The 27,041-nt window shown below is 43.5% G+C and overlaps 1 protein-coding gene across 1 annotated transcript in view; it reads right to left on the reverse strand.

The window, feature by feature from the left end:
• Window positions 1–18,667: 18,667 nt before the first annotated feature.
• KANSL3 (KAT8 regulatory NSL complex subunit 3) overlaps window positions 18,668–27,041 on the reverse strand; it is a 40,475-nt gene continuing 32,101 nt past the window's right edge. Inside the window, exons 16-22 of the mRNA XM_008567930.1 lie at window positions 25,621–25,812; window positions 24,891–24,975; window positions 23,778–23,908; window positions 22,819–22,928; window positions 22,177–22,399; window positions 21,712–21,845; window positions 18,668–18,709 (exon numbers count right to left, since the gene is read on the reverse strand). Of these exons, the coding sequence (XP_008566152.1) occupies window positions 18,668–18,709; window positions 21,712–21,845; window positions 22,177–22,399; window positions 22,819–22,928; window positions 23,778–23,908; window positions 24,891–24,975; window positions 25,621–25,812 (917 nt within the window). The remainder of the gene's footprint in view (window positions 18,710–21,711; window positions 21,846–22,176; window positions 22,400–22,818; window positions 22,929–23,777; window positions 23,909–24,890; window positions 24,976–25,620; window positions 25,813–27,041) is intronic.

Genomic DNA, 27,041 nt, shown 5'->3' on the forward strand with positions numbered 1-27,041 from the left:
GTGATGTACAATGGTAAGTTCTTGACTTGGCTTCCTGGCCTCGAGAGGATTTTGTAAATCTAATCTGAGAGTCCTCATGAAAACTTCCAGCAAAGTAAACTCAAGAAGGCTTATTTGGCAAATTACTATTCTGCTGTACCTTTGTAAAAAATCAGACCAAATCTAACGAGACCAGTCTTATTTCGTGATCAATAACAACCATTCTTTGAGATCATTTTTGATCAAGATGGAAGTGACTGTAGAGAAAAATCTTGCGTTTCAATGGAAAACTATGCACACCCATCCAGGTTATCAGATTCTGACTCTATCTGCACCTTTTTGTAAATTGCAGGTGACTATTTTGTCTGGTAGAAATTTAATTGGTAGAAATTTAAACTGGACTGTACTTTATTACCTTGCCCAAATTATCAATCCCTACCCAAATTTTCAATTCTCCCAGTTGTCTTCACTATATGGCTACAATCCTCCAAATAAGTGTTTCCAATTTTTCTACTTACCACCTGACTCAGCATCACCAAGAACTAAAACCTGACCACCTAGACCCCTACATCAGCTGGACTCTAGGTTGCCTTGCATTGAACCCTTTCTCCAAGATCTGAAGAACCTCCTGTGACCTGAAGCCCAAAGACATGACATAAACCTCAAAGAACTCATCACCGCAGAAGACCAGGCAGGGGCTGAATTCTCCCTGGACAAGCCATTGCTGGGACCACAAAGGAAGTCCAACAAAATGCTCAGATATGCAAGTCTCTCTCTGAGCAATAATTAAGACTAGACAACACCAAGAGCACTGACTCCCTATCTCAAGAGCTTACAGAACTCAGTAGGCAGTGCTGCATAACCAAAAGGTTTTCTTCCACTGACCACTTGGAATCCAAAGAACCGGTTATCCTCAGAGTTCAGTCCCTAACTCTTTAATACAACCCTTCATGTTAATATTTCTTTTCCATTCCTGTCATCCCTAAGATGCCTGATCTCTAGAACTCTAGAACAACTGACCTTTGCCACTACCTCTCAACAGATGGTTTTTCTAACTTTGTAAAAACACCAAAAGTCCTTGAGAGCTATTTCTTAGACCCTGCTTTGCCCCTCTAAAGGTTTTTCTAACTTTGTAAAAACACCAACAAAAGTCCTTGAGAGCTATTTCTTAGACCCTGCTTTGCCCCTCTAAAGGCTGATGATTACCTCTTAGTTGTTCAGTAATGACTGATATTCATCTTGAACAAAAGGGGGGATTGTCAATGATGAGCTTTGCTTATGCCCCCTATGCCTGAAAACAGCAATGTCAAACAAACAAACAAACAAACAAGCAATGGTTAAGAAATGCCCCCACCCTTTTGTGTTCCAAGAAATGGCTAACTGCAAAGGAGTGCCCTGCCCTGGTACATGCCAAGACCAGTCTCCATCCTTCAACATGACTTCCGTAAGACTTGCAGATGACTCCCTCTTCCAAATGCCTACTTAAAACCTTAGGTCCCCTTCCTTTTCTTTCAGACACTTTTCATTAGTGAATGTTCTTCCTACTAATTAAGGGTTCCTCCTTAATTATCCAATGCATTTTGTCTTTCGTGCCAGTTTTCTACATCTTTAGTGTAGAAGAACCCTAGTTTTTTTTTTTTTTTTTTTTTTTTTAATTCCTTTTTGTCTTTTTTACTGACCGGTAACGGGATCGCAACCCTCGGTGTTGCGCCCGCACCGCGCTCAGCCAGTGAGCGGGAACCGGTCTCCACATTGGATCCAAACCCTCGGCGGGAGCGCCACCGGGCCGGCCCTAGTTTTGTTTTTAATATGGAAAAAATGTAAATATCTTCTAGGCCAAGGGGAGAGCCAATAAAGAGGAAAAAAGAGAAGTACAGGTGAGAGGAGAGAATGGGATTACTAATTATACACTTAACAAATGTTGGGTGCCATGCCAGCTACTAAGATGAATACAAATGTAAATAATACTTGATTTCTTCCCTTAAGAGCCTGTAGCCAAGAGAGGCAATGTGACAGGAACATAAACAACTGCAATACGAAGCCATATGTGCTAAGTGCTATGTTAGCTATATTGCCAGCTTCCAAAACGAAAAAGAAGAGCTACGGAATTTCAGTTTGGGTGAGGGGAAAACAAAATTGGAAAGGGAAGCAGATAGAGGCTAGTACAGAAGAAATTTTAGTTGAGAAATATATGCATGGAAGCAGAAAGCAATGGAATACATGAAGGAAAGAATTAGTAGTATAGTTTAGTAGGAATATGGGTTAGACAGAGGAATTCAGACCGAATCACGGAAGGCCAAGTCTAGACCTGATCATGTAAGCAGTGGTGGAAAAGTAAAGTTCAATAAAGATTTGGGGGTAAATTATATAGTTGAAGCCACATGACAGAACTACTAAGCTAACTGCAAGGTGGATTATAAGGGTGGGTGAGTGGCAGTTACAAGTATTATGGTATGAGATCCTGAATTAGGGAAATTAGGCAGGGGGGGAGTGGGTTGATGCAAGAGATTAGAATGTCCTGTGGACAGAATCTGTGCTCAATGATTGAATGGAGATCTGTGGGCATGAGTCACTCAATGAGGTAATGGTTTTATCTTCAGGAACAGTGAGCCCAGAGAGAGGGCAGGCTGAGATGGGGGAGGAAAGATCACCTGGTCATGGCAAGCAGCAATGTCCAGGAAGAAGAAGGAAATGCATGTTTGGAGTTAGAAGCATGGTCAGGACAGGAGGCAGGGCCTGGGAAGTCAGCTGCCCTTGACTGTAAGGCTGTTGGAGGCAGAAATCATGTTATTATTTACCTTTGCTTTTGCCTTAGTAGCTGCCACAGTGCCCAACATTTGTTGAGTGTGAAGTCCTGGAGGTGCATGAAGTGGCCACAGAAGAGATGAAAGCCTGGGAAGAGGAGAAGAAGCAGGAGAAGGACCAGAGTACATCACTGGAGAAGGTGCCCACAATGCCAAAGATGGCAGGAAGAGGAAGAGGCATGAGTGGTACAGATGAAGAGAAGAAATCCAGGGGTGCACCAGTCATGGATGATAAAGATGAAGAGAACATGAACACAGAGGAAGCTCTCAGTGTTTCTTATAGCTGTGTGTAGATCCCCACATGCTGAGTACGCCATTGTGGGCAGACCCAGGAAACCTCTTCCATCCCAGCCTATTGAAGACCAGCCATGCTGTCCAAAATTTCTACATCTAGAATTCCCACTTGTGCCTTTCACCTATTGGTCAAAAGCAACAGAGTTAGCCTCAAAAATAATAACAATACTTTTAAAATTTAGAAACAACTTTGTTTCTGTAATCAAACCCATGTAAAAAAGACCTTACATATTTAATATAGTGTAGCCCCTGTACAAATGGAAAAAAATTACATTTAACATTTCTAGACAAGTACGGCTATTAATTTCTGTACAATGCCAACTCAATATTATAATAATTTTTTGATAGAGGAATGAAAGAAGAAAAATAAGCTGGTTTTATATATGTGTGTGTGCGCGTGTGTGTGTATACACACACATACACACAATGTATTACATATGTAGCATCATATGTGATATAATAATACTGTCATGTGCCACATGATGTTTTGGTCAACAATGCACCACGTATACAATGGTGGTCCCATAAGATTATAATGGCTACACCATTATAGCCTAGGTGTGTAACAGGCTATACCATCTAGGTTTGTGTAAGTATACTCTGAAGTTCACACAATGAAATCACCTAACAATGCATTTCTCTGAACATATCCCCATTGTTAAGTGTCACATGGCTATATATAATGTGCATAATACATATTATTTTATATATATATATGTTTTACATATATATATTAAAAAAAAAAAAAAATATATATATATATATATATCTCTCTCTCAGATCCAAACCTACCCTCTCTATCCTGCTTTGTGATGATGGGGCTGGAACTATGCAAACCTCAATTCAGCTTTTTTTTTTTTTTTTTTTTTGTCTTTTGTCTTTTTTCCGTGTCCGGCAACGGATTGCAACCCTCAGTGTTGCCCCCCGTACCGGACCGGGACCGGCAACGGGATCGCAAGCCTCGGCGCTGCTCCCACGCCTCGCCCAGCCAGCGAGCGGGAGCCGGTCCGCACGTGGGATCCGAACCCTCGGACGGGAGCGCCGCCGCGCTTCCCAAGCGGCGCACTATCCAGTGCGCCACCGGGCCGGCCCTCAGCTTTTTTTTTTTGTCCTTTTTTTGAGACCGGCCACACCACGCTCAGCCAGTGAGCGCTGTGAGCGCACCAGTCATCCCTATATAGGATCCGAACCCGCGGCAGGAGCGCCGCACTCTCCCGAGCGCGCCACGGGCTCGGCCCTCAATTCGGCTTTGCTGATGGACTCTAATAAAGGGCACCAAAGGGAGACTGAAAAGCTGGAGGAGAAGGGACTTGCTGCTTCCAGTCTTCTCATTGGCTTCTGCTTCCTGTTCCTGCGTTACCTATGAGCAGGTGATAGGCAGGCTTTTAGCCCAAGTTTTAATTACAGTGGGCCACGTACATCTGTAGACACATCCCTGTTGTTAAGTCCTCAGTGCCTGAATGCATAATTAGAATAGACATATTTGTCAACTAGCTGAATCCCTCCACACAGGCTTACAGTAGGAAAAGCCAAGTGGAAGCTCTTGAATAGCAATACTGCATCCAGGGAGAACTGCAGAAATTAGTGCCAATATCAAGGACTTGAAGATGAATGGGTGGAAATACTTTCACATCTCTGTTTAACTCACTTTTGGACTGTGAAGAATGTGCTTGGATCTTGGGTAATGACTGGAGAATCACAAAATTCATCAAGTGGTGACTCCTATTCAAGATGTAGTATATTTACTGGATCAAATCAACAGAGCCCTTGACACCTGGTATGCTCCCAATGACCTGGAAAATGTTTTTTCCTCCATTCTCATCGGTAAGAACTATGAGCTGTTACCTGGCAGGGCCTGCACAGTCTTGCCTCAGTGCCATGTGAACTCTCCTGCTTTCTGACATAATATAGTGTGCAAAGACCTTGACAGCGTGACACTAGCCTGCTACACTGATAACATTAAACTGATTGACTCTGATGAGCAGGAAGTGCAATTAGTTTAGATTTCTTAGAGACACACACGTGAACAGAGGGTGGAAGATAAACCCCATGAAAACTCAAAGGCCCATCATCTCAATGAAGCCTCTAGTGATCCAGTGTTAGGAACATGTTATGGTACCCACTCCAAGGTGAAAGATGAGTTCCTGTACTTTGCATCATCTCCCACTAAAAAAGAAAGACAATCCTTGGTGGACTCTTTTTGGCATTTGGAGGCAACATATATCAAATCTGAGTGTGTGACTTCAACCTATATATTGAGTAATCAATTTTGAGGACAGACTAAAGCAAGAGAAAGCTCCACATCAAGCACAGGCTGAAGTGCAAGCTGCTCTTACACTTGGCCTTAGTAGGTCCAATGCTAGTCAAAATGCCTGTGACAAACAGGTTGGTCTATGGAGCTTCTGGCAATCACAGTACTAAACTCTAGGGCTTGGGGGCAAATCCATGCCTTCTTCTCCAGAGTAACTATTATCCATTTAAAAACAGACTCTGATTTTCTATTCACCTTTAGTAAAGAATGGAAAACATTTAATCACGAGACATCAAGTGACCATATGACCTAAACTTCCCATCATGAGTTTAGAATTATTTGACCCACCCAGCCATAGCTTTGACCTGTGCAGCCAAAACAGAGAAGAAACAACTCAAGCAGGTCCAGAAGACGCAAGCAAGCCAGACTCCTTTGGCACTGCCTCCTGCTGCACAGCCTCCTCCCTCAATCCTCATCCATGGCCCACTCACTAGAGCTCCTTAGGACGAGATGACTGAGAGGGAAATAACTTGAGCCTGATTTGCAGATAGCTCTCCACACGTTGGCAACAATGGAAAGTGGATGTCTGCAACAGTACAGACTCACTACAGGTGACACTGAAGGACAGCGATAAACAGAAGTTTTCCCAATGGGCAGAACTGTGAGCTGTTGGATTGTCCACTTTGTTTGAACTGAGAGATGGCCAGACATACAGATCTGCTGATTAAAGAAGGTCAAGGAAAAAACAGTGTTGGAATACTGGTGATGAGGTCTGGGGAAATTATGTAGAGGAACTTCTCAGAATGAGTGCAAAGTATACAGATTTGTGGGTTCCGTGTGCTCAGCAGAAAGCGTGTTCTGCAGAGGAGTGCAACGACAGGGATTGTGGTCCATGGAATTCATTGGTTTTACCACAGATCCCACCACGAAAAGGCTGGCCCAATTGAACAGTGGGATGGCCTACAAGAGACTCAGCTATGGTGCCAGATGGGAGTCAACACTCTGATAGGATAGGGTTTTATCTTACAGGATGCAATATATGCTCCAAATCCAAGGCCAATATATAGGGCTGTCTCTCCACAGCCAGAGCATATGGGCCCAGGAAGCAAAGGACAGAAATGAGAGTGGCTCTTCTCACTACTGCACATAATAACCCAGTCACTTCCCATCCACACAATCTTGAGCTCTGCTTGGTTGGCAGTCTTGGTTTCTGAGGTAGGAGTATTCATACCAGAGACACAACAATGGTTCCATCAAATCGGAAGTTGAGACTGCCACTTAGGCATTTTGGGCTCCTCATGCCACTAAAGCAAAACGCTAAGAGAGAGGTGATTTTATTGGCTGGGGTAACTAATCCTAACAATCAAGGGGAAATTAGGGTTATTACCACATAATTGTGGCAAGAAGGACTATGTCTGGAACCCAGGGGATTTTCTGGGGACACTCTTAGTACTTCTAGCAAAAGTTAATGGTGGCTTCTCCCCCCGCCACACACATGAACACCTTTCTTGCTCTGCCCTATTTAACGGCTTTTGGACTGAATTGCTTAGGAAGAGAGAGGGAAAAATACAAGCCCATATATTTTTGAGATTCTTTTCCCTTGTTCCATCTTTTCCTTTCCACATCTTTTGCCACTCAGCCCTTTCCCACTCTGTTCCAACTCCTACCTTTTCTCCATTGAGAAAAGAATGGCTGCTGACCTCATCTGGAAGCAATCTCATTTGGTGCTGGGCACATCCACACAAGAGCCACTCCCCACTGCCCTGGTCTGCTTCCCCACACCCTCAGAGAAGGATCATTAAGAGTAGCCCTGGCTGGGATCCTCCAGCAGAGGTCCTCTGTAGGGCAATCTGAACACAGGGACTGAGAACCATGTGGGCTTCCTCAGTAATCACTTCAACAACAGGTTATGGGAAGAACTGAATGTCCAGCACTGCCAGGGCCTACCACAGCCATGTAGGAGCCATCTACCCATCTAATTAGCCAAACTGTCAATACCACATAACACACAATTCTTCCCCAAATCAGATTTTGTAAAAAGACTCCCTCTGCCTCGCATCACCCATATCTGGTACCTCTTCACGTGGTCTCTGCGCACTGTAAGGAATGTACGTTTGAGGCCATTTGGATGACGAGGGGTTTGCAACCAATCGAACCTTTACCTCCCTATCACAGACAGGCTATGAGCTACTGTTTGGTTTCCAAGCATTGCAGGACTCCCACCACAACCCTGGGAGCCAAGTCAATGGGATTAGAGTCAATACTGCTTAAGAGGGTGGGTTCTGCAGCCAGACTGCAAGGATTCAGTCTTGGCTCATCACTTACCAGTCATGTGACTTAGACAAGTTACTTACCTTACCTATGCCTCAGTTTACCCCACATCTATGAAGTACCAGTAATGACGGCCTAGGATAAGGCTTGTTTGCTATTATTCTACTTGGCGGTGTGGCAAGTCAAAGCCAAGATGCAAGCAGGGCTCAGCATTAACAAATGATGCAGAGACAGAACTGAGACTGGGATCCAGAGTCCTAGTCCTAATTTTTTTTTTTTTAGCAGTTGGCCAGTATGGGGATCCAAACCTTTACCCTTGCCCTTCAGAGTCCAAATTCTTGGTTGTTTTTTTTTTTAAAGCTGGCCGGTACAGGGATCTGACCCATGACTTTGGTGCTATAAGGCTGCACTCTTACAAACTGAGCTAACTGTCCAGCACAAAGATTTTTTTTTTTCTTTTTCTTTTTTTTTTGCAGCTAGCCAGTATGGAGATCTGAACCCACGATCTTGGCCAAAGTCCTAATTCCTTTTTTTTTTTTCAAAGTCCTAATTTTTAATCCTTGGACTTTCTCTCCTGGTCACAAGTTGGGGACAGGAAACAGAGGTCAATGCAGGGCAGAGAATTCCTCCTCACACACCCATTCCCCTCAAAAGCACAAGTAAATATAAACAAATTCACTTTCTCCTGCAGATAGATTAACCATTCTTTGCTTGAGCTCCTAATACCTATGTAGTCAGAGTCACACCATCTATTCTAGTTTCTCAAGGGACTTTCCACAAACAAAAAGCTCTCTCCCTAAAAGGAATTCCAGTGCCAACTCATTACAAAAACAAACAAGTATATGTATGGTGTGATCTCAACGACTGAAAAATTTGTACTGAAAAGGACTAGAAACAAACACACCAAAATGTGAATAGTGGATGCTTCTGGTTGCTAAGTATTCTTTGTTCTTTATGTTTTTCTGTACATGCCAACATTTCTACTCTCAATGTGTATGACTTTAATAGCTGAAAAATACATATATCGTGCTGGTTATTCTGTTTGCACCTCCAGCTCCATCCTTCTCCCTTGCTGCCCTGCTTTGTGTCATAGGAAACCACGCCTGGAGGCTGAACTACGTGAACTGCATCGGCTCCCTCGCCCTCTGGCTGCCAGCTGGGCTTGGCCAGTGGGAAGCGACAGCAAGAGATGAGTGGCAGGAGAGGAGCTAGGAGCATCACTTCCACCCCCGACCCTCCCAGCTCTCTCTGCATTCCTTTACTTTCAGTTGCAGTCAAGCAGCCCGTCTCCATGGCAACAGCTCTCCCCAGAACCCAGTAACACTACTCCTTCAGGCCTACAGGTGGCTACAGTTTTCTGCTGTGGTGTCCCTAGGCGCTTCACCATCACTTGTTGCTACCCTCCACTCTGACTCTGTAAGCCAGGTGTGTGGAAAACATGGCAAGATGTCTCTTCAAGGACCCTCCCTGCTCTTATTTACGTGGTATTTTGCCCCCATGGTTCTGGGGGCCCATGGCCCTGGATCAGAAAAGTTGAGAGAAAACAGCCCCTGTCAGATATCAGTTACTCTGGCATCTAGTATTTCTTTTTAATCCGTAAGTTTAGTACATTTATACATGGGTACTTTAAAAAGCTCATGGAAAAATATAATTGAAAGGTAATATGAACCTTTCCATGAACGTTTATTTGGGTAGCTGGCCAGGACAGGGATCAAGCCCTGGATCTTGGTGTTACCAGCACCATGCTCTAACCAACTGAGCTAATTGGCCAGCCCCTGTGAACTTTTTGAAGAACCCTCATATTTACTATAATTACTGTCAGAACAGGACTTATTCCAATCCTAGTCCATATTTATTATTTAGAATATTTTACTTTCTTTCTCCTTCTTGCTTTTCAATAGACATACCAATGTAAACCTTGTATTTTTGTTCTCAGGGTGTTTACCATTACCTTACTACTTATTCTTATGTTCATATACTCTTATTAGCTTCTTAAATTTACCAATATCTTCCCACAAGTGTGTCAGCATGCTTTCTTTTTATCTTTTGGTCCCTATCCCAACCCCAATCATGTAGATATTATCTAGAATTTTAGTTCTAGATAGATATAGATTATATCTTCTTTGAGCCTGACTTTTTTCTTTAAAAAAAAGATAAACTTTATAAAGATATTTAATTACCCATGCTTCCTATATTTCTTGCTACTTCATCTGGACTTGTTTCTGAGTACTCCTAAATACTTCAGTATGAGTCTTTGTATGGCAGCTCTTCTGAAGCCTTGTATGCCTGAGAACGTTTTTATCCCTCACATTTATATTCTATCCTCTTTTCCTCCAATACATTAAAAACATTAATCACTTCCTAAATCCGAGATTCATGTCATAATGGCTCACATCAATCCAATTCTGCTTCAAATTCTGGCAGATCTGCATTTTCTCTATGGAAGACTTTAGGATTTTCTGTCTGATTACATGTCTAGGTATGTGGGTTTTCCTTGCTCCCATTTGGAACTCCATGTGAATCCTTTCAGAGTGAAGCCTTTCATTTTTCTCTTAATTCTTAAAAACTTATTCTCCATTATTTTATTTTATTGTTTTGTTTTTTCAGCAGCTGGCCAGTTCTCTATTACTTTCAAAATTATTTCCCTCTACTTTTTAACCTACCATTACCTTGTTTTAACTATTATATTTTTTCCCTCCCCCCATTATATTTTCTATAACTAGTATTTCTATCTGGTACTTTTTAAAAATGGTTTTTTATTGTTTTAAATTGATAACATCTAACCTTAACTCCTTAAATAAATCCATCATATATTAACTTCTTGGTCCATCTCATCCAACAATTCCACTTTAGAAGGTGAATGTTGTTCTTCAGTGTTGCCTTTTCTGAGGTGACTGTATCCTAAAATGTCTAGTTATTTGGGGGGTGGTGTTAAAGAAGGCCAGGTGGAGAAACAAAATTTTCACTCTGATAAGTGGTAATGAGGCCTCCAGCCCCTACTCCCACTGTGCCATAAGAGTCCTTGTGGTTAGCCTGGACATCCACCGTTACCTGGTGGCAACAAAGCATGCCCTCATCCCAGCTGGGGTGGTATCAGCAAAGGCCTAGTGGAGAGTCAGGACGTTCCCCTCTGCCCAGAAGCAACAAGGCCACACAACCACCCCCACAGTGTCAGTTGAGGCCACGTGAGGAAGACTAACAAGCCCCTTTTCCCATTCCAGTTGGGCTGGCATCAGCGGGGGCTTAGTGGGGAGTTGAAACTCCCACTCCAACCAGCAGTAAAGAGGAACCCTCATCTCACCCTAGTGTCAGTGAAAGCCAAGTGGGGATCCCAGACTTCCACCCCACTTGGCAGTAACAAAGCAGCTCCCCTTAGACCCCCAGAGCAGTGTCAGACAAGGCCTGCTAAAACAGAAGATTTAAGTAAGATCCAGAATTTCACAGATAACACCCAAAATGTTCAGGTTTCATCCAAAACCATTCAAAGAATAAACCAAGAAAAATCTCCACTCAAGGGCCGGCCCGTGGCTCACTCAGGAGAGTGAGGTGCTGATAACACCAACGCCACAGGTTCGGATCCCTATATAGGGATGGCCGGTTAGCTCACTTGGTGTTGTCAGCACCACGCTCTCCCAAGTCAAGGGTTAAGATCCCCTTACCAGTCATCTTTTAAAAAAAAAAAAAAAAAAAAAGATGACACAGATATTAGAACTAACAAGGACTTTCAAGCAGCTATCATAAAAAATGCTTTAATGAGCAATTATAAACACACAAGACAATGAAAAAAACAAACAAAACAAAAAACCCAAAACAGAAATTCTCAGCCAGGAAATGGAAGATATAAAGAACAAAACACAACAAGGTCAAAGGTTCAGATCCCTGTACCATCCAGCTGCCAAAAAAACAGAACAAAACAGAAATTTTAGAACTGAAAAATAGAATAACCTAAATGAAAAATTCAGTGGATGGGCTCAACAGTAGAATGGGAGGACAGAGGAAAAAAAATCCATGAACTTGAAGATACAACAGAAATTGCACAATCTGAACAGAGAAAAAAAAAAAATAAAGAACAGAGCCTCAAAGCACTGTAGGGCTATTCCTAAAGGTCTAATAATCATGTCACTGGGGTCCTGAAGGAGAGGAAAAAGAAGGTGAAGCTGAAAAATTAACAATTGGAAATTCCCCAAACTTGGTAAAAAGATATAAGCCTACACATTGAAGAAGCTGAATGAAACCTGAACAGTATAAACACAAGGAAATCCATGCCAACACATATTATATAGTCAAACCTCAAAAGTAAAGACAAAGAAAAATAATGAAAGCAGAAAGAAATAACACCTTATGCATAGGGGAAAAACAATTCAAATGACAGGAAATTTTTGTGTGTGCCTGGTAACTTTCTTTCTGAAGTCTACTTTATCTGATGTTAATATAGCCACTCCTACTTTCTACACTTTACTTTCCCCTACAGATAAGAAACCAAGGAAGTGGCACATATTTTTCGAATGCTGAAAGAAAAGAATGGTCAACCAAAGACTTTATACCTAGCAAAAATATCCTTCATTAATGAAGGGGAAATCTGGCTAGCCAGTTGGCTCAGTAGGTAGAGCATGGTGTTGACAACACCAAGGTCAAGGGTTCAGATCCCTGTACCGGCCAGCCACTGAAAAAAATAATAAATAATAATAACATTAAAAAGTTTGTTTTAGGGCCGGCCCGGTGGTGCACTGCTACAGTACGCGGCTTGGGAGCGTGGTGGTGCTCCCGCCGAGGGTTTGGATCCCACATACAGACCGGTTCCCGCTCACTGGCTGAGCGAGGTGTGGGGGCAACACCGAGGGTTGCAATCCCGTTGCCGGTCCCGGTCCAGTACGGGCGCGACACTGAGGGTTGCGATCCGTTGCCGGACACACAAAAAAGACAAAAAGGAAAAAAAAAAAAAAGTTTGTTTTAAAGTTTAAAAAACATTAAGGGGAAATTAAGATATCTTCAGACAAAGGCAAATGAAAAGAATTTGTTACCAGCTGACAACAGAGAAGAACGGCTAAAGGAAGTTCTCCAAACAGAAATAAAATGATAAAAAAAAGGAATCTTGGAACACCAGGAAGGAAAAAAGAACAATGGAAAGGGTAAAAATACAGTTAAATAGACTTTCCTTCTGTTGAGTTTTCTAAATTATGTTTGAATGAAAACTTATAATGCTACCTAACGTGGTTTTTAAGTATACAGACAATTATAGAAATGGGACAACGGTAACGTGGATACCAGCAGACTGCGACAAGTTATGCATATATACTCTAACACTTTAAAGCAACTGTTAAAAATACTATACAAGGAGGGCCGAGCCCGTGGCGCGCTCGGGAGAGTGCGGTGCTGGGAGCGCAGCCACGCTCCTGCTGTGGGTTCGGATCCTATATAGGAATGGCCGGTGCGCTCACTGGCTGAGCGCGTTGTGGGCGACACCACACCAAGGGGTGTGATCCCCTTACCAGTCACGAAAAAGACAAAAAAAAAAAAAAATACTATACAAGGAGATACACCTCAAAACACTACAGACAAATCAAGTATTCCAAAAAAAAGTTCAAGTAACCCACTTGGAGGAAGAGGAAAAAAAACAGAAACAAAATACAGAAAACAAAAACTAAAATGGCTGACTTAAGCCCTAATGTATCTATAATTACATATAATGACGGTCTAAAAACACCAATTAAAAGACAGAGATGGACAGAGGAAAAAACCATATGCTATATGCAGTGTATAAGAAACTCACCTTAAATATAATATAGGGAAGTTGAAAGCAAAAGAATAGAAAAAATATATCATGTGAACAATCAAAAGAAAGTAGGAATGGCTATATCAACATCAGATAAAGTAGACTTCAAAAAGGAAGTTACCAGGCACAAAGAAGGACACTACATAATGATAAAAGAGTTAATCCACCAAAAAGACATAGCAATCCTAAATGTGTATGCACCAAACAGAAGTGCAATATGTGTGAAGCAAATATGGACAGAACTGAAAGAATACACAGACAATTCCACAACTATAGCTGGGGATTTCAAAACCACTTTCTCGGGCCGGCCCGGTGGCACACTGGAGAGTGCGCCGCTTCGGAGTGCGGCAGCGCTCCCGCTGAGGGTTCGGATCCCATGTGGAGACCAGTTCCTGCTCACTGGCTGAGCATGGTGCGGGCACACCACCAAGGGTTGCGATCCGTTGCCGGTCCCCGGTACGGGCGCGACACCGAGGGTTGCAATCCCGTTACTGGTCAGTAAAAAAGACAAAAAAAAAAAAACCCACTTTCTCAACAATTGGTAGAACAACTTGACAGAAAATCAGCAAGGATATACAAGAACTTAACACCATCAACCAACAGAATTTTATCGCTATTTGAACACCCCACTCAACAACAGCAGAATATACATTCTTTTCAAGTACCTACAGAATATATATTAAGATAGATCACCATATCCTGGACCATAAACAAACCTCAACAAATTTAAAAGACCATAACGAGCTATCACTTACACACCTATCAGAACAGCTAAAATAAAAAATAGAGATAATATCAAAAGCTGATGAGGATTCAGAAAAACTAGAACTCATACACTGCTAATGGGAATGTAAAATGGTAAAACAACTACTCTGGAAAACAGTTTGCAGTTTGTTACAAAACTAAAATCCTATCATATGATCCAGTAATTACACTCCTGGGTATTTATCCCAGACAAATGAAAACTCGTGATCCCACAAAAACCTACATACAATTGCTCACAGCAGCTTTATTTGTAATAACCCAAAACTGGAACAATCAAGATGTCCCTCAATAGGTGAATAGTTACACAAACTTTGGTATAGCCATACCACAGAATACTAATCAGCAATAAAAGAAATGAACTACTGATACACATAACAACTTGAATGGATATCAAGGAAATTAAACTGAGTGCAAACAAGACAATCTCAAAATGTCATGTACTGTAGGACTATATTTATATGTCATTCTATTTAGAGATGTAAAAGATTAGTTTGCTCTGGGTCAGGAGTGGTGGGGAAGAAGGGGATGTTGTGACTATAAAGGGGTAGCACAAGGGAGATCTCTGCACTGATGGAACGGCTCTGTATTTTGATTGTGGTTACAGGGATAAAATGACATAGAACTATATACACATGTTGTGCCAATGTTAATTTTCTGGTTTTGATTTTGTATTACAGTTACATGAGATGTAAACGCTAGGAAAAACTCAATGAAGAATACATGGGACCTCTCTACACTATCACTGCAAGTTAAAAACAGCCCAACAGTTTTCTGGTTGTTTTTTTTTTTTCTCTTCTTCTTAGAAAGGTATTACGGAACACATGACTTCATCCTCTGGACACTATTAGTGGATTGGGTGGGAAGCAGTAAGAAGAATCAAGCCTCACACAGTCTTGGTGTCCACTGCTCTTTTGATGTGTTATGATCCTATTTGTAAAGCTATAAAACACCTGGATGCCCCTTTCAGATTTCAAACCTTCCTCAAATTTACTAAATGCCTCCTGAATTTCAGAAAGTAGTTATCTACCAGCTAATGCAAAAATGTAGCCTAATTCTGTGTGAATCACTGCTGAGACCAGCTCTGAAGGAGGTCAGGGAGGGAAGGTATGGTGTTCAGGGTACTCTCTCTACTAATACACATCCCCCTGCCCGCAGCACCCTTACCCTTACCTGCCTCGTCTGAGACTCCTGCACACTGCGTGCTCCCTCCTGGCTGTCACTCTGATTGGCAGGTGAGGCCCCTGGATTGAATGCAGGTGGCCTGGTATGGATATACATAGCACTGTAGATCAGGACCCTGGACTGCAATTTGAGCCATGTTGTGGGCCCTCCCTGCCTATAGAAAAGGACACCGAACAGAGTCACACTTGGGTTACTTATCACCCTGACTGCAAACATTCTAAGTATGGAAGGGAAGGGAGCCTGCTCATAGGTTCCAAGCCAAAGCTAAAACTACCTTTGCACACAGGTGTTATAAAGAGGTAAGGAGGGGCTCAGAGCTCTGTCTACAGTGACCACTTCTCCAGGGACTGCCACCTACAGGGCTCAGGCTGGTACCAACAGCTCTGCACAGTACAGTCACTGCCGATAATCCTCCCACTTCAAAGCAGGATTACATATATAGTCACATGGAATGGAAACAGAAACTGGAGCATGACCTTCATTGTCCTGATGCCCCAAGCTTCCTGGGACAGCCAAGAAATTACCTTAGCTTGTTGTCCCTACTTCGCCTCCGGGCACTGGAGATAGGACTTTCAGGTGCTGGAGTTTCTTCCATCTGACTTGACAAATTCTTCATCTCCAGCTAAACCACTAGTTCCTTAGGTGGCAGATGCACAGCCCCAAGCCCAAATTGTCTTCACCACAGGGCTTACTGGCACATCCTTTAAGCCATTTCCTTTGCCGTTCCATTCCTCTTTTTCAGCCTTTCTGGACCACTGGAATCTCTGGATATAGGAACTGCCCAAACCATGGTGAAAAATAGAAAGGGTTCAGCTTTCACTTCCTGGGGACCACTGCTTCCCACGTCTAGAGTAGCCAAAGGGGCTAAAAGATAACAGTCCAGTTCCCTTTGCCTTCATTGAGAAACCAACGAAATCGGGAGTTGCCAGGTATCAGCAGGCTACTTAGTATCCAACGTTCTCTCCACCGCTGCTCAACTAAGACAACTGTGATGTCCAAAACAAGCCCTTCGGGCCCTGAAAACACTAGCCCACAGGCCAGGATGATGCTGATCCTAAGCAAAGGGCTCTCAGTCCTAACTCCCATAGCCCAGACCATGTGGACATCTCCTTCCCAACTGGGCACAGGTGGCAGCACAGACTTCCAAAAGGAAACTCCTTTATTAAACAGGAGCAGGTCAAACCATGCTTAATGCAGGGGAAGAACTGCCTCTGATCCACGCATAGCCAGATCTGCTGAGGAGGCTGGGGATTCCAGAAATCAGACTTGCAGATCCTGGAGGATGGTGCTCCCCTTGCTGGCGCCGTATCACCTCGCTTACCGGTTTCACAAGACCCAGAGGACCAAGCCCGAAGACAGTTGGCAGAGAGACAAAAATGTCTTACAGAGGTCTTCATACACATGGACAGCTCAGCAAGACCACACGTGCCCAGGGCCCACCGTGAGGCAGCCATCACCAACCTGGTAAGGAGGACATATTGCACAGCATCTTCAGGGTGCTGGAGGCAGGCGCTATGGCAGGAGAGGCAGTGAACAAGGATCAAAGCTTTGCCAGGCTACCACATCCAGACCCTCTGACCCAGTCAGCCCAGTCCTGAGAAATTATCCCAAAGAAGTAACTCTCTATAGAGAAGTTGGATACACAAGGAAATGTGTTCTAGTTGTCAACTGGTTAACAAAACATGGACTCTGTAGTAAGAGACTCACCTTACCACTTTCTAGGGCAAGTCACCTATGCACTGAGTCTCCTTTTCCTCACCTGTAAGATGTAGAGGACAGCACCTACTTCCCAGGGCTGTTGTGAGGATTAATTGAGATAATCTACATAAAGCACCTGAGTATAATATGCGCTCAACTATAAAGGTCAGCTTTTACTATTATGCATGACGACAGGAAGGGAAAGCAGAGAAAAAGATAGGTGAGTTAAAGGTGACAGAACTGAAGGGAAGATTCCCATGCCTGTTTTGACAATACCATTTTTTATTTTGTAGGTGTGTAGAGAATGCCTTCAATTGTTAAGCCCTGAAGTTCAGGAAGAAGGAAGCAAGGGAGAGAGGGTGGCCTTTTTTCACCAAGGCTGTCCCTACTTCTCTAGATCCTACCCTCGGGAAACTCCTAAAAGGTCTGAGAATACAGTAAAGGGGAGGAAGATGGAGGGCACAGGAGGGGAGAAATGAGGAAGTATTTGATAATCAAAACCTCAAAGGATCTACCTCTTATAGGCACACCCTGCCCAAAAGTAGGACTATGTACGGATGATCACTATGGCCCCATTATGAATATGCCTGAGAGTGAGCCTAGCTGCCCAGGGTCTGCTACAAGACAGCTAGAAGGACTGCCTGCCAGCCTGACAAGGTCATGGTGGGACCCCTGAAAAGAGAGGAAAGAGATCTTGTAACCACAGACAAAAAGTCCATTCTTAGGACTCTGATGCAGAGCACAACACTGTCCCTGTCCCTCCCTTTCTTCCCCACAGCTTCTCAGCTGTAAGGATACACAATAGTTCATTCTGATAAAGGAAAAACGTAATAAATATTAATCACCGCCAGAAACAAAACAGATAATTGAGTGTTTGCACAAACCTTAGAAAGGTCTAGCGGTGTTTACACCTTTTTTCTTTTAAAATTCATTCCATCCATGAATACTGCAGTATGTAATCCCAAAATAAAAAACAGTTTTTTAAAAACTTAAATACCATTATCACATAAGAAGGTTAATAATCCCTTAATATCAACAACTATCCAGTGTTCAAATTTCCAACTGCCTCATAAATGTCAAACTTGGGTGGTTTGTTTCTCAGCATTTAAAAATTCATGTTCCCAAAGCCAATGGAGATTCTGAGGCCTTATTAATCCTTATATCACCGACAATCACTGATGTAAGCCAACTTCCTCACTAGACTAGATAAGAAAACCAAAGTCCAAACAGGTTAGGTGATTTGCCTAGGATCATACAGCTAGCTAAAAACAGACAGCCTGACCCATAGTTCAGGGCTCTTTCCTCAATACCATACTCTCTGGCAGTCTGAACACTAAGGTAACGATTAGCTTTCAAGTCAGCAAGCCATAATCTAATAACACCTCCCTGATCATTAGAAAAGAATCACTAGACCCCTCCTGGTAATTACACACCCATTTTACTAAGATGAAAACTAATCTCTCATGTTAACACCATCAGGCAGAAGGCCAGAACTTGATCTTTATCTGTGCTTTACTTTAGCCATGGAAAAGCAGGATTCTCAAGGACCTCTATGCTCTTCTCAACAATAACCAGCTACCCCAGGCCACAGCAGGCTAAGGAGGACCACCTAACACAGGAGGAAGGTAACACGTGGCAGGAGTCTGCTTTCTAGTTGTCCATCAACGTGGCATCAGCAAAGATGAAGACGGCCTAAAAATAGGCCCAAATGGCTTTGTAGGTCACTTCCATCAAACCATCAAGGAATTGGTCATTTCTGTACTCTGTAATTCTTTTAGAGTATGAGAAAGAAAACAAAACACTTCCCGAATCTCATTCTGCAAGCACTGAATTATCCCTTTTCCACAACTGGACAAGAAAAGTGCACACAAAAACGGGGTAGAGGAGAAGAAAACTACAGGCCAAAATCCTAATTAAAAGAAAAGCAAATCAAAAGGAAAGACATGAAACACTTGGCTTCTTTCTTTTTTCATTTTGTTCTCTTTTGATAAGACAATGGACAAAATTCCAAACCCATTATTTATCAAGAAAAGGGGCAGGGGGGATGATTTTAGCAAACTAGAAACAGAATCGACACTTCCTGGAGGACCTGCATTATCAAACAATAATATAAAGCTAGTGTACGAAAGGACAGATCAAGGCCACAGAATAGGCACATGTGTATACAGTAACCTAGACTATGAAAGCAGTGAATATCAAATGAGTGGAGGAAGGATGAATGGACTCATCCTTACCTCATTTAGCATATAAAAATAAATTCCAAGTGGACTAAGGATCTGAAAGAAACAAACAAAAACATTATAAGAAAAAGCAGGGCTGGCTTGGTTAGAGAGTGGTGCTGACAACACTAAAGTCAAGGGTTGGATGGATCCCCTTACTAGCCAGCTGCCAAAACAAAAATGAAAACACAAAAACAAGAGTTTTCATATGGGATGATAGAAAAGTTCCGGAGCTGGATGGTGGTGATGGGTGCAAAACAATGTAAATGTGCTCAACTCATTGAACTATATGCTTAAATATGATTAAAATATTAAATTGAACAGTACATATATTTTACTATAATTAAAATTTTTAAAAGAAAAAAAAAAAAGATTATTTTTATATTCTTGCAATAGGATCAGTTTTTTTTAAAGCCCCTACTTAAAGCTTTCTTGAAACACAAAACCTTAGAGCCATAAAGAGAAATATTTGAAGATTTTACTATATAAAATTTGTAATGTCTGTATGATAAAAGATCTAGAAATAAAATTTAAAAGACAAGCACCCAATGTTTCAACAAAATGAAAATGAAAAAACAAAAAGAAAAAAAGCCACTGACTTGAATAAAAAGTATATGCAACTTGTATTACAACTAAAGGATTTACATCTGAATATACTCATATAAAGCCACCATAAATCAGGTAAATAAAAAATATGATAAGCAATTCATAAAAGAAGACATACAACCTATAAACAATCAGGAAAACGCACACTGAAACACAATTTCATTTTTTACCATCAGATTAATAAAATTAAAAATACTGATTTCCACAATTGACAAAGGTATAGCAAAACAGGTATTCTGATCACTGTGACTAGAATTGTAAATAGCAAAACATTTTGAAGAGCGATTAATCAGCAGCTAGTTAAATACCAGATGTACATATATCCTCCACTTACTGGTCTCTAGCCTAGAGAAATGCTCCCAGAGATACACGAGAATCATGAACAAAGGTGTTCACCACAGCACCATTTACAACATCAAAAACAAAAACAAAAAACAAAAACCAACTCTATACCCAAAAAGGAGGTGGTGAAATATGCTTTCATACATCCACACAGTGATATACTAGCCAGCCTCCAAAAAGAAATAGATAGGTCTCTATGTAACCATCAGGGAAACATGTCACAACATGATTTATAAACAAAGGCTAGTTACAAAACAGTCCATACTCTGCGATCCCATTTTTTTTTTTTTTTTTTTTTTTTTTGTGATGACCGGTAAGGGGATCTCAACCCTTGGCTTGGTGTTGTTAGCACCATGCTCAGCCAGTGAGCAAACCGGACATCCCTATATGGGATCCGAACCCGCGGCCTTGGTGTTATCAGCACCGCACTCTACCGAGTGAGCCACGGGCCGGCCCTCTGTGATCCCATTTTTGTCCAAAGTAAATAAAATAATGTACCTTGTATAGAGAGAGAAATTTGGAAGAATCCATACCAAGCAGTAAATGTCATCTCTGGGATTAGCATCATGGGAATTTTTCACTTTCTAAACTATATTATTTCTGTAATGTATGAATTATTTAAAATAAGCACAATTGCTTGTACAAGTGAAGAAATAAGGAACAAAATAAAGAAAAAAGGGGGATAGCTATGATCCTAACGAATGTCAGATACTGATCTCTGTGCAGTACTATCCCCTAGAGAAGAAGAGACTGAAGAGCTTCTAGAATGGCATAGGGACTGTCATCTGCCAGTAGTAACTAGCCCCCCCAGTTCCCAGGCTGGCTGGTGTGGTGCTAAGGATGGGAACAGGGCCAGGCCTTTAGTCGTGGCAGCTTCCATAGCCCCCCGCCCACACATACAAAGGCCTTGGCTGAACAGTGGATACTGAAGGAAAGCACACTCAATACTGGACTCAAACTATTTTTTTGTTTAACCTCTAATCTTCGGGTGGCTCCTCTGATCACCATTTTAAGATTAGAAACATTTTACTTGAAAAGGTCACAACTGAATTCAGATCAGCTAATTGGAATTGATGGTGACTTCCTGGGTAAGAGCTATGAAAACCTAGCTGTACCCTAAAAAGATAGCAATGATTAAAGGCACAGTGCTGGAAAGCCATCAGTCAATGAAAGAATATTAGCCAGCTATCCTCTATTCACAACCTCTGAATGATAAAACCAAGAATGGGAACACAAAAGGAAAGGAGAGGAAAGGATAACAAAGACATTCAATACCAGGCACTACTACATACCCAAACATATTTACATAGTTAATCCTCACAACATCCAAGGGGTGTTACAGAAGAGAAGACTCAAAGAGGTCCATGACTTGCTCAAAGTTACAAAGCTACAAATCCTAGACTCCAGATTTGAATCTGACCTGCCTGCAAGTCCAGTACATTGGCAGCTTCTCCAATCGGCTAGTTGGCTGGTTCCAAACTTCCCAATATTGGAGCCCATGTCCTCAGTCTTTCCAGGTGGACTTACCTGTGAGCTGGAGGGAAGCACCTGGGGGGTGGGCTCCTCGCACAGGGCTGCTCCTGAGCCCATGGGGCTCAGCGTGGTGATTCTGTTTGGTTGACCACGGAGTGTCAGAGTAATGGTGGTGGGAACCTTCAAGCCTGAGAGAGAGAGAAAGAAGCAAAGTTTTTGGTCACAGCCTCAACTCTCTTATGCTTTTCTTTCCTGGAGAGTTTCTTTCCCACATAAAACAGCCCCCTCGGCCTCCTCCCAGCTGGGTCATCTGTGCCCTGTCGACTGATCTGAAAGGCAACAGGAAACAGCCTGTGTTCTCTCAACCTCTCTGGGGGATGGGTCCACATAGCTGAATCCAAGGGTCAATGTCAGGACCCTGTGGGTTTGGATTCAACATCATACCTTGCCCACATGAATGGGAAGGCCCTAGGGGAAGATCCCAGATTTGGGAGTCCCCACATTTCTCATGAGACTCACCTGATGCTTGGTTAGAGATCTGAGCCAGGCCTGGGAGGCTGCTTGCCAACTTAGCGAGGCCCCCATTGGTCAGCAGCTGGTGGATGGCTGTGGGCTTCCCACCAGGAGTGGCACCCAAGGAGGAGAGAGTGGTGGCCACAGGAATGGTACGAACAATGGTGCTGGTGCCCGTGGTGATGGCACCCAGGCTCTGCATGGGGGTGGGCAACTTCACACTGGTAGCCTGTGGGACACACAAGCCCAGGTGATCAGAAGCTGTTGCCCAACAGCAACATTTAAGTTTGGAGGACCCATACCACATTATTAAAGGCTAACATGTACTGAGTGCCTACTACATGCAGGGTACTCTTCCAGGCATTTTGCATAAATTACCTTATTCAATTTTCACAACAACTCTATGAGAGAGGTACTATTATTACCTCATTTTACAGATAAGAAAACAAAGACAGAGAGGTCAAGAAACTTGCCCAAGATCACACAGTAAGTGATGAACTTTAATCTTTGGCATCTCTTGGCTATGTAGTTAGAAGGCTGTTTGTCCTTGACCCACTGACTCCAGACCCAGTCTCCCTGCCAAACCCAGCTAAGCTGAGGAGGCCTCCTCCCCACATCTGTCGGGACCAGTAGAAGGCAGATGTGCACCTGTGGGGCTGCTCCTGGGGAGGGATTTGCTGGGAGGCCAGAAGTCTTGCTGCTGATATCCTGTAAGCTGAAGCTGAGGCCTTGGAGGAGACTGCTAGCTGACGTGGCCCCTAGGAGAGGACATAAAAGGCAACAGCATGGACTCAGTCACTTGCACATATTCCAAGAGCAGCCACGCCCATCCACCCTCACCACCAACTAAAACACCAATGTTCTTGCCCTTGGACACTCCCTTACTCTCAGAAAGACACCAGGAAAGTCTCCCCAGTACACACGCACTGGATGCCACATGAGGAAAGGCACTACGCCATGCACTGCCTTGGATTTGTTCTGTACCTCCCAACCTGTTACAAACCACTGGTCCTACATTTTAGACAGTTTTGAGAAATCTAAATTCCCTCCTTTCTTTCCAGGGAAGCGGAACAACTTTTTAAGCCAAAAGAATCCCAAATACTTGACTTACACCTCATTTTACACAGTCCAGAGGCCTCAAAGCAAAGAGGAAGGTCCTCCTGAAGGAGAGAGGTGCCAGCTATGCCTAAACCCTACTTGGCTCAGGCAACTAGCCATTCAGTGTAGGGTTGAGGGTTGGAGAAAGTGAGAGACAACTACAGGCAGAAAAATGTCCAATTTTGCTAATGCCCAGTAAAGCACTGTTTCCAGTTTTCTTCAGTCTGATGTGCTTAACACCAAAATTAAACACAATACACATATCTCCCACTAGAGAATTCCACTTCTTATAGGACAGGATATGGCACCTGCAGACTGGGTCATCACTGCAGATATTAAGGCCAAGGAATCCCCCATCCAAGCTAGCTTCATGGCAAGTCTCCATTACTACCCTAAGACCCAGAGGTACATCCTCTAGATCCAGCTCCAGGGATGCTTTCCTAGGAACATCCTCCAGTAACAAACCAAAAAGATTTTGTTGGGAGGAGGAATGCTGGGCTACAAGTTACCTGGGAGAGAGTTGCCAGGAGACGTGGCCACCAAGCGGCTCTGGAGTGTGTGCAAGGCACTGGGTGCCACGCTGCTGGAGACCACTGAAGGGGCTGGGCTAGCTAAGACTCCACCTTCAGAGGCACTTGACCTAGAGACAAAGAAAGGAGGTCAGAGGGCAGCAGCAGATCCTAGAAACACAGGGAGGGTCCAGAGTGAGGCCCAACGGGGGGCTGGCTGGTTAGCTGAGTTGGTTAGAGCATAGTGTCATACGACCAAGGTCAAGGGTTCGGATCCCTGAACCAGCCAGCCATCAAAAAAAAACAAACAATCAGGGCCGAGCCCGTGGCGCACTGGAGAGTGCGCCGCTTGGGAGTGCAGCGGCGCTCCCGCCAAGGGTTCGGATCCCATGTGGAGACCGGTTCCCACTCACTGGCTGAGCGTGGTGCGGGCGCAACACCGAGGGTTGCGATCCCGTTGCCGGTCCCCGGTACGGGCGTGACACTGAGGGTTGCGATCCCATTACTGGTCAGTAAAAAAAAGACAAAAAGGAAAAAAAAAAAAACAATCAGAGTGAGGTCCAACAAGGCTTTCAGCTTTCGTATAACTTCGTATAATGTATGCTATACGAAGTTATTACGGGAGACCGGTTCCCACTCACTGGCTGAGCGTGGTGCGGGCGCAACACCGAGGGTTGCGATCCCGTTGCCGGTCCCCGGTACGGGCGTGACACTGAGGGTTGCGATCCCATTACTGGTCAGTAAAAAAAAGACAAAAAGGAAAAAAAAAAAAACAATCAGAGTGAGGTCCAACAAGGCTTTCAGCAATAGATACAAGGCTGGAAACTTTGGTTTCTTTGTACCACCTTCTGAATCTGGCCTCTAGTCCTTCTAAAAGTCAGGCCTAAACACCTCAGGCCTTCGAGCAAGAGCCAGGGGATACTTTGCAATCTAAGTAAAAATAAACTCCAACTGAGTTGACACAAAGGAAAACACAAAGATTCCAACCAGAAAGAAGTCACATTCCCATAACTGACAGAATCCATAATTCACCATCTTCCCAAAGCACTAAATGAACCAGAAAAGGGATAAAGGAGAAAAAGGAAATAGAGACAGACCAAAAAATAGACTCACTTGGTTGTGGTGAGAAGTCCTGTGAGCTCCTTGGTCCCTGCTGAAGCTTGCCCCAGTGTCATGGTGATGGGCTTCCCACCTGCGGCTGCAAAACAGAAAACCCTAAGACCACTGGTCAGTCCCATTTGGCCCCTACCTTTCCAGCTTCCATAGCCCAGGCTAAATGCAAGATATTATGAACAAAGACTGGAAGATGAAAAAAGGACTACATTACAAGTAAGGAGAATTGGGGTTATTTTTCCCTTTTACTTTCTAAACTTTCTGGAATATTTTATCTTTAACTGAAACCAAAAAAAGAACAGAACGTATGATGCTTGAATGACCCCACAGCCTGGGCCAGCCTGTGGCTCACTCGGGAGAGTGTAGTGCTGATAACACCAAGGCCACGGGTTCGGATCCCATATAGGGATGGCCGGTTGCTCACTGGGTGAGCGTGGTGCTGACAATACCAAGTCAAGGGTTAAGACCCCCTTACCGGTCATCTTTAAAAAAAAAAAAAAAAAAAAAAGACCCCACAGCTTCCTCTTGTATTCTGCCTCCCTGGTCCTTGTTCAGATGAGGTCACTGCCCACTTTCCCTGCATGTGCGATCTTATGCCTTTTTTGCTCCAGGCACCTCTAACGTTGAAGCAGAAGCTGAGCCACCTGGCAAGTAGCCAACAAGGGGGCAATGCTATGTGCCCTGAGAGAGTTCAGTCAGTTTTTATTTAAATAGGCCAAGAGAAACTCACCTTCTGGAGCTCCTCCTTGGGAAGGAGTACAAGGCCCTCCAGCTGTGTCACCTTGGGAGATAAGGGACACTTTGATCTTTGGTCGCTTGGAGGTCTTACTGCCAGGAAGAGGACTCGAGGGATGGTGCCGCTTCAGCTGGACCCTAAGATCCTCTTTCTCTGCTTCCTCTGTTGGTTCTGATGAAATGGGAACTAAGAGATGGAGGTGAGGTGAGATCATCCACAATCCAAAAAAGCCAACATACAGTGCCACTAAACATCTGCACAGGCACAGTCATATGTGGGAACACACAAGAGAACCACCCCGCGTATGGGGCAACACACTTCAAAGGAGACTGTCCAAGCTTCAGTCCCACTTCACTCAGGCCCCACCAGACCCCACCTTGCCTTTCTCAGAAGATGGTTCCAGCCCATCCCTCATCCTGCCCTGGAGTTGGAAGGGATAGGGCTCTGAGTTGGTGGGAATGAAAGACAGGAGAAGTCACCCTGACCCTGCCTAGAAAAGGCCTACAACAACTCCAAGAGAAATAGAGGACTCACCACAGTGGATCTAAACAGTCCTTCCCAGACTCAAAGAATGTGCTCAAGCCCTCCCTCACATCATCACACAGCTGGAAGACAGTAAACATTCTACAAAGAACCCATGGAGGAGCAGGCCACCTAGTCCTCTCTAAAAGGAAGTTTCCACAAGGCTCCCAAGAGTCCCACCCTGTCCTAAGAACCCAAGGTTGAGGGTCTGTTGCCAAACGGAGGCAATAAGGACTATCACCAGGACTAAAGGCTGGCTTTGCATAGCTACTAGGTGAGGGAGCACCTCAGCCTAGGCAATCTCACAGCTCCTGTTGAAAGGAAACAAGGCAATGGCGGCCCATGTTCACAACCTAGATCCTAGTACAGAGAATGGCCATCTGTTCACACATGAGCTTCCTTCTCCATTGAACTGAACAGACTCTTGATGCATACAGCTAAATCTTTTGGACTCTTAAGTTATCCTTCAGGCTTCCTCATAGATTCCCTCCTCTTTAAACCCAGAAGTCCATCTCAGTCCTCCTTCTTAGCATAGGCAAGCAGAGGTGGGAGTAGGGAGGAGGGCAGCAGTCACACAAGGGTGAGGGCAGCAGTCCTGGCATGGTACCAGCTAGAAGGATTGCATAGGAAACAAATGCACTGACTAAACTCAGAAATGGAAGGAGGGCAGAAGGGAAAAGAATTACAGATTTTATACTAATAAGTGGCCGGTGTGCTTGCAGCCACCAGGATGGAAACAAGAAAATAAAGGCAGAGAGAAAAACACACAAGGCTCACAGGCAATGGGCCACAGGCACATAAAGAAGAAGCAGTCAGAAAAAACACACTAAGAGACAAAAAAAAAAAAAAAAAAAAAAAAAAAAAAAAAAAAACCAAAAAGGGCAAAAGGAAAA

This window comes from Galeopterus variegatus, unplaced genomic scaffold (assembly GCF_000696425.1).
Source record: "Galeopterus variegatus unplaced genomic scaffold, G_variegatus-3.0.2 Scaffold356, whole genome shotgun sequence".
Lineage (NCBI taxonomy): Eukaryota > Metazoa > Chordata > Mammalia > Dermoptera > Cynocephalidae > Galeopterus > Galeopterus variegatus.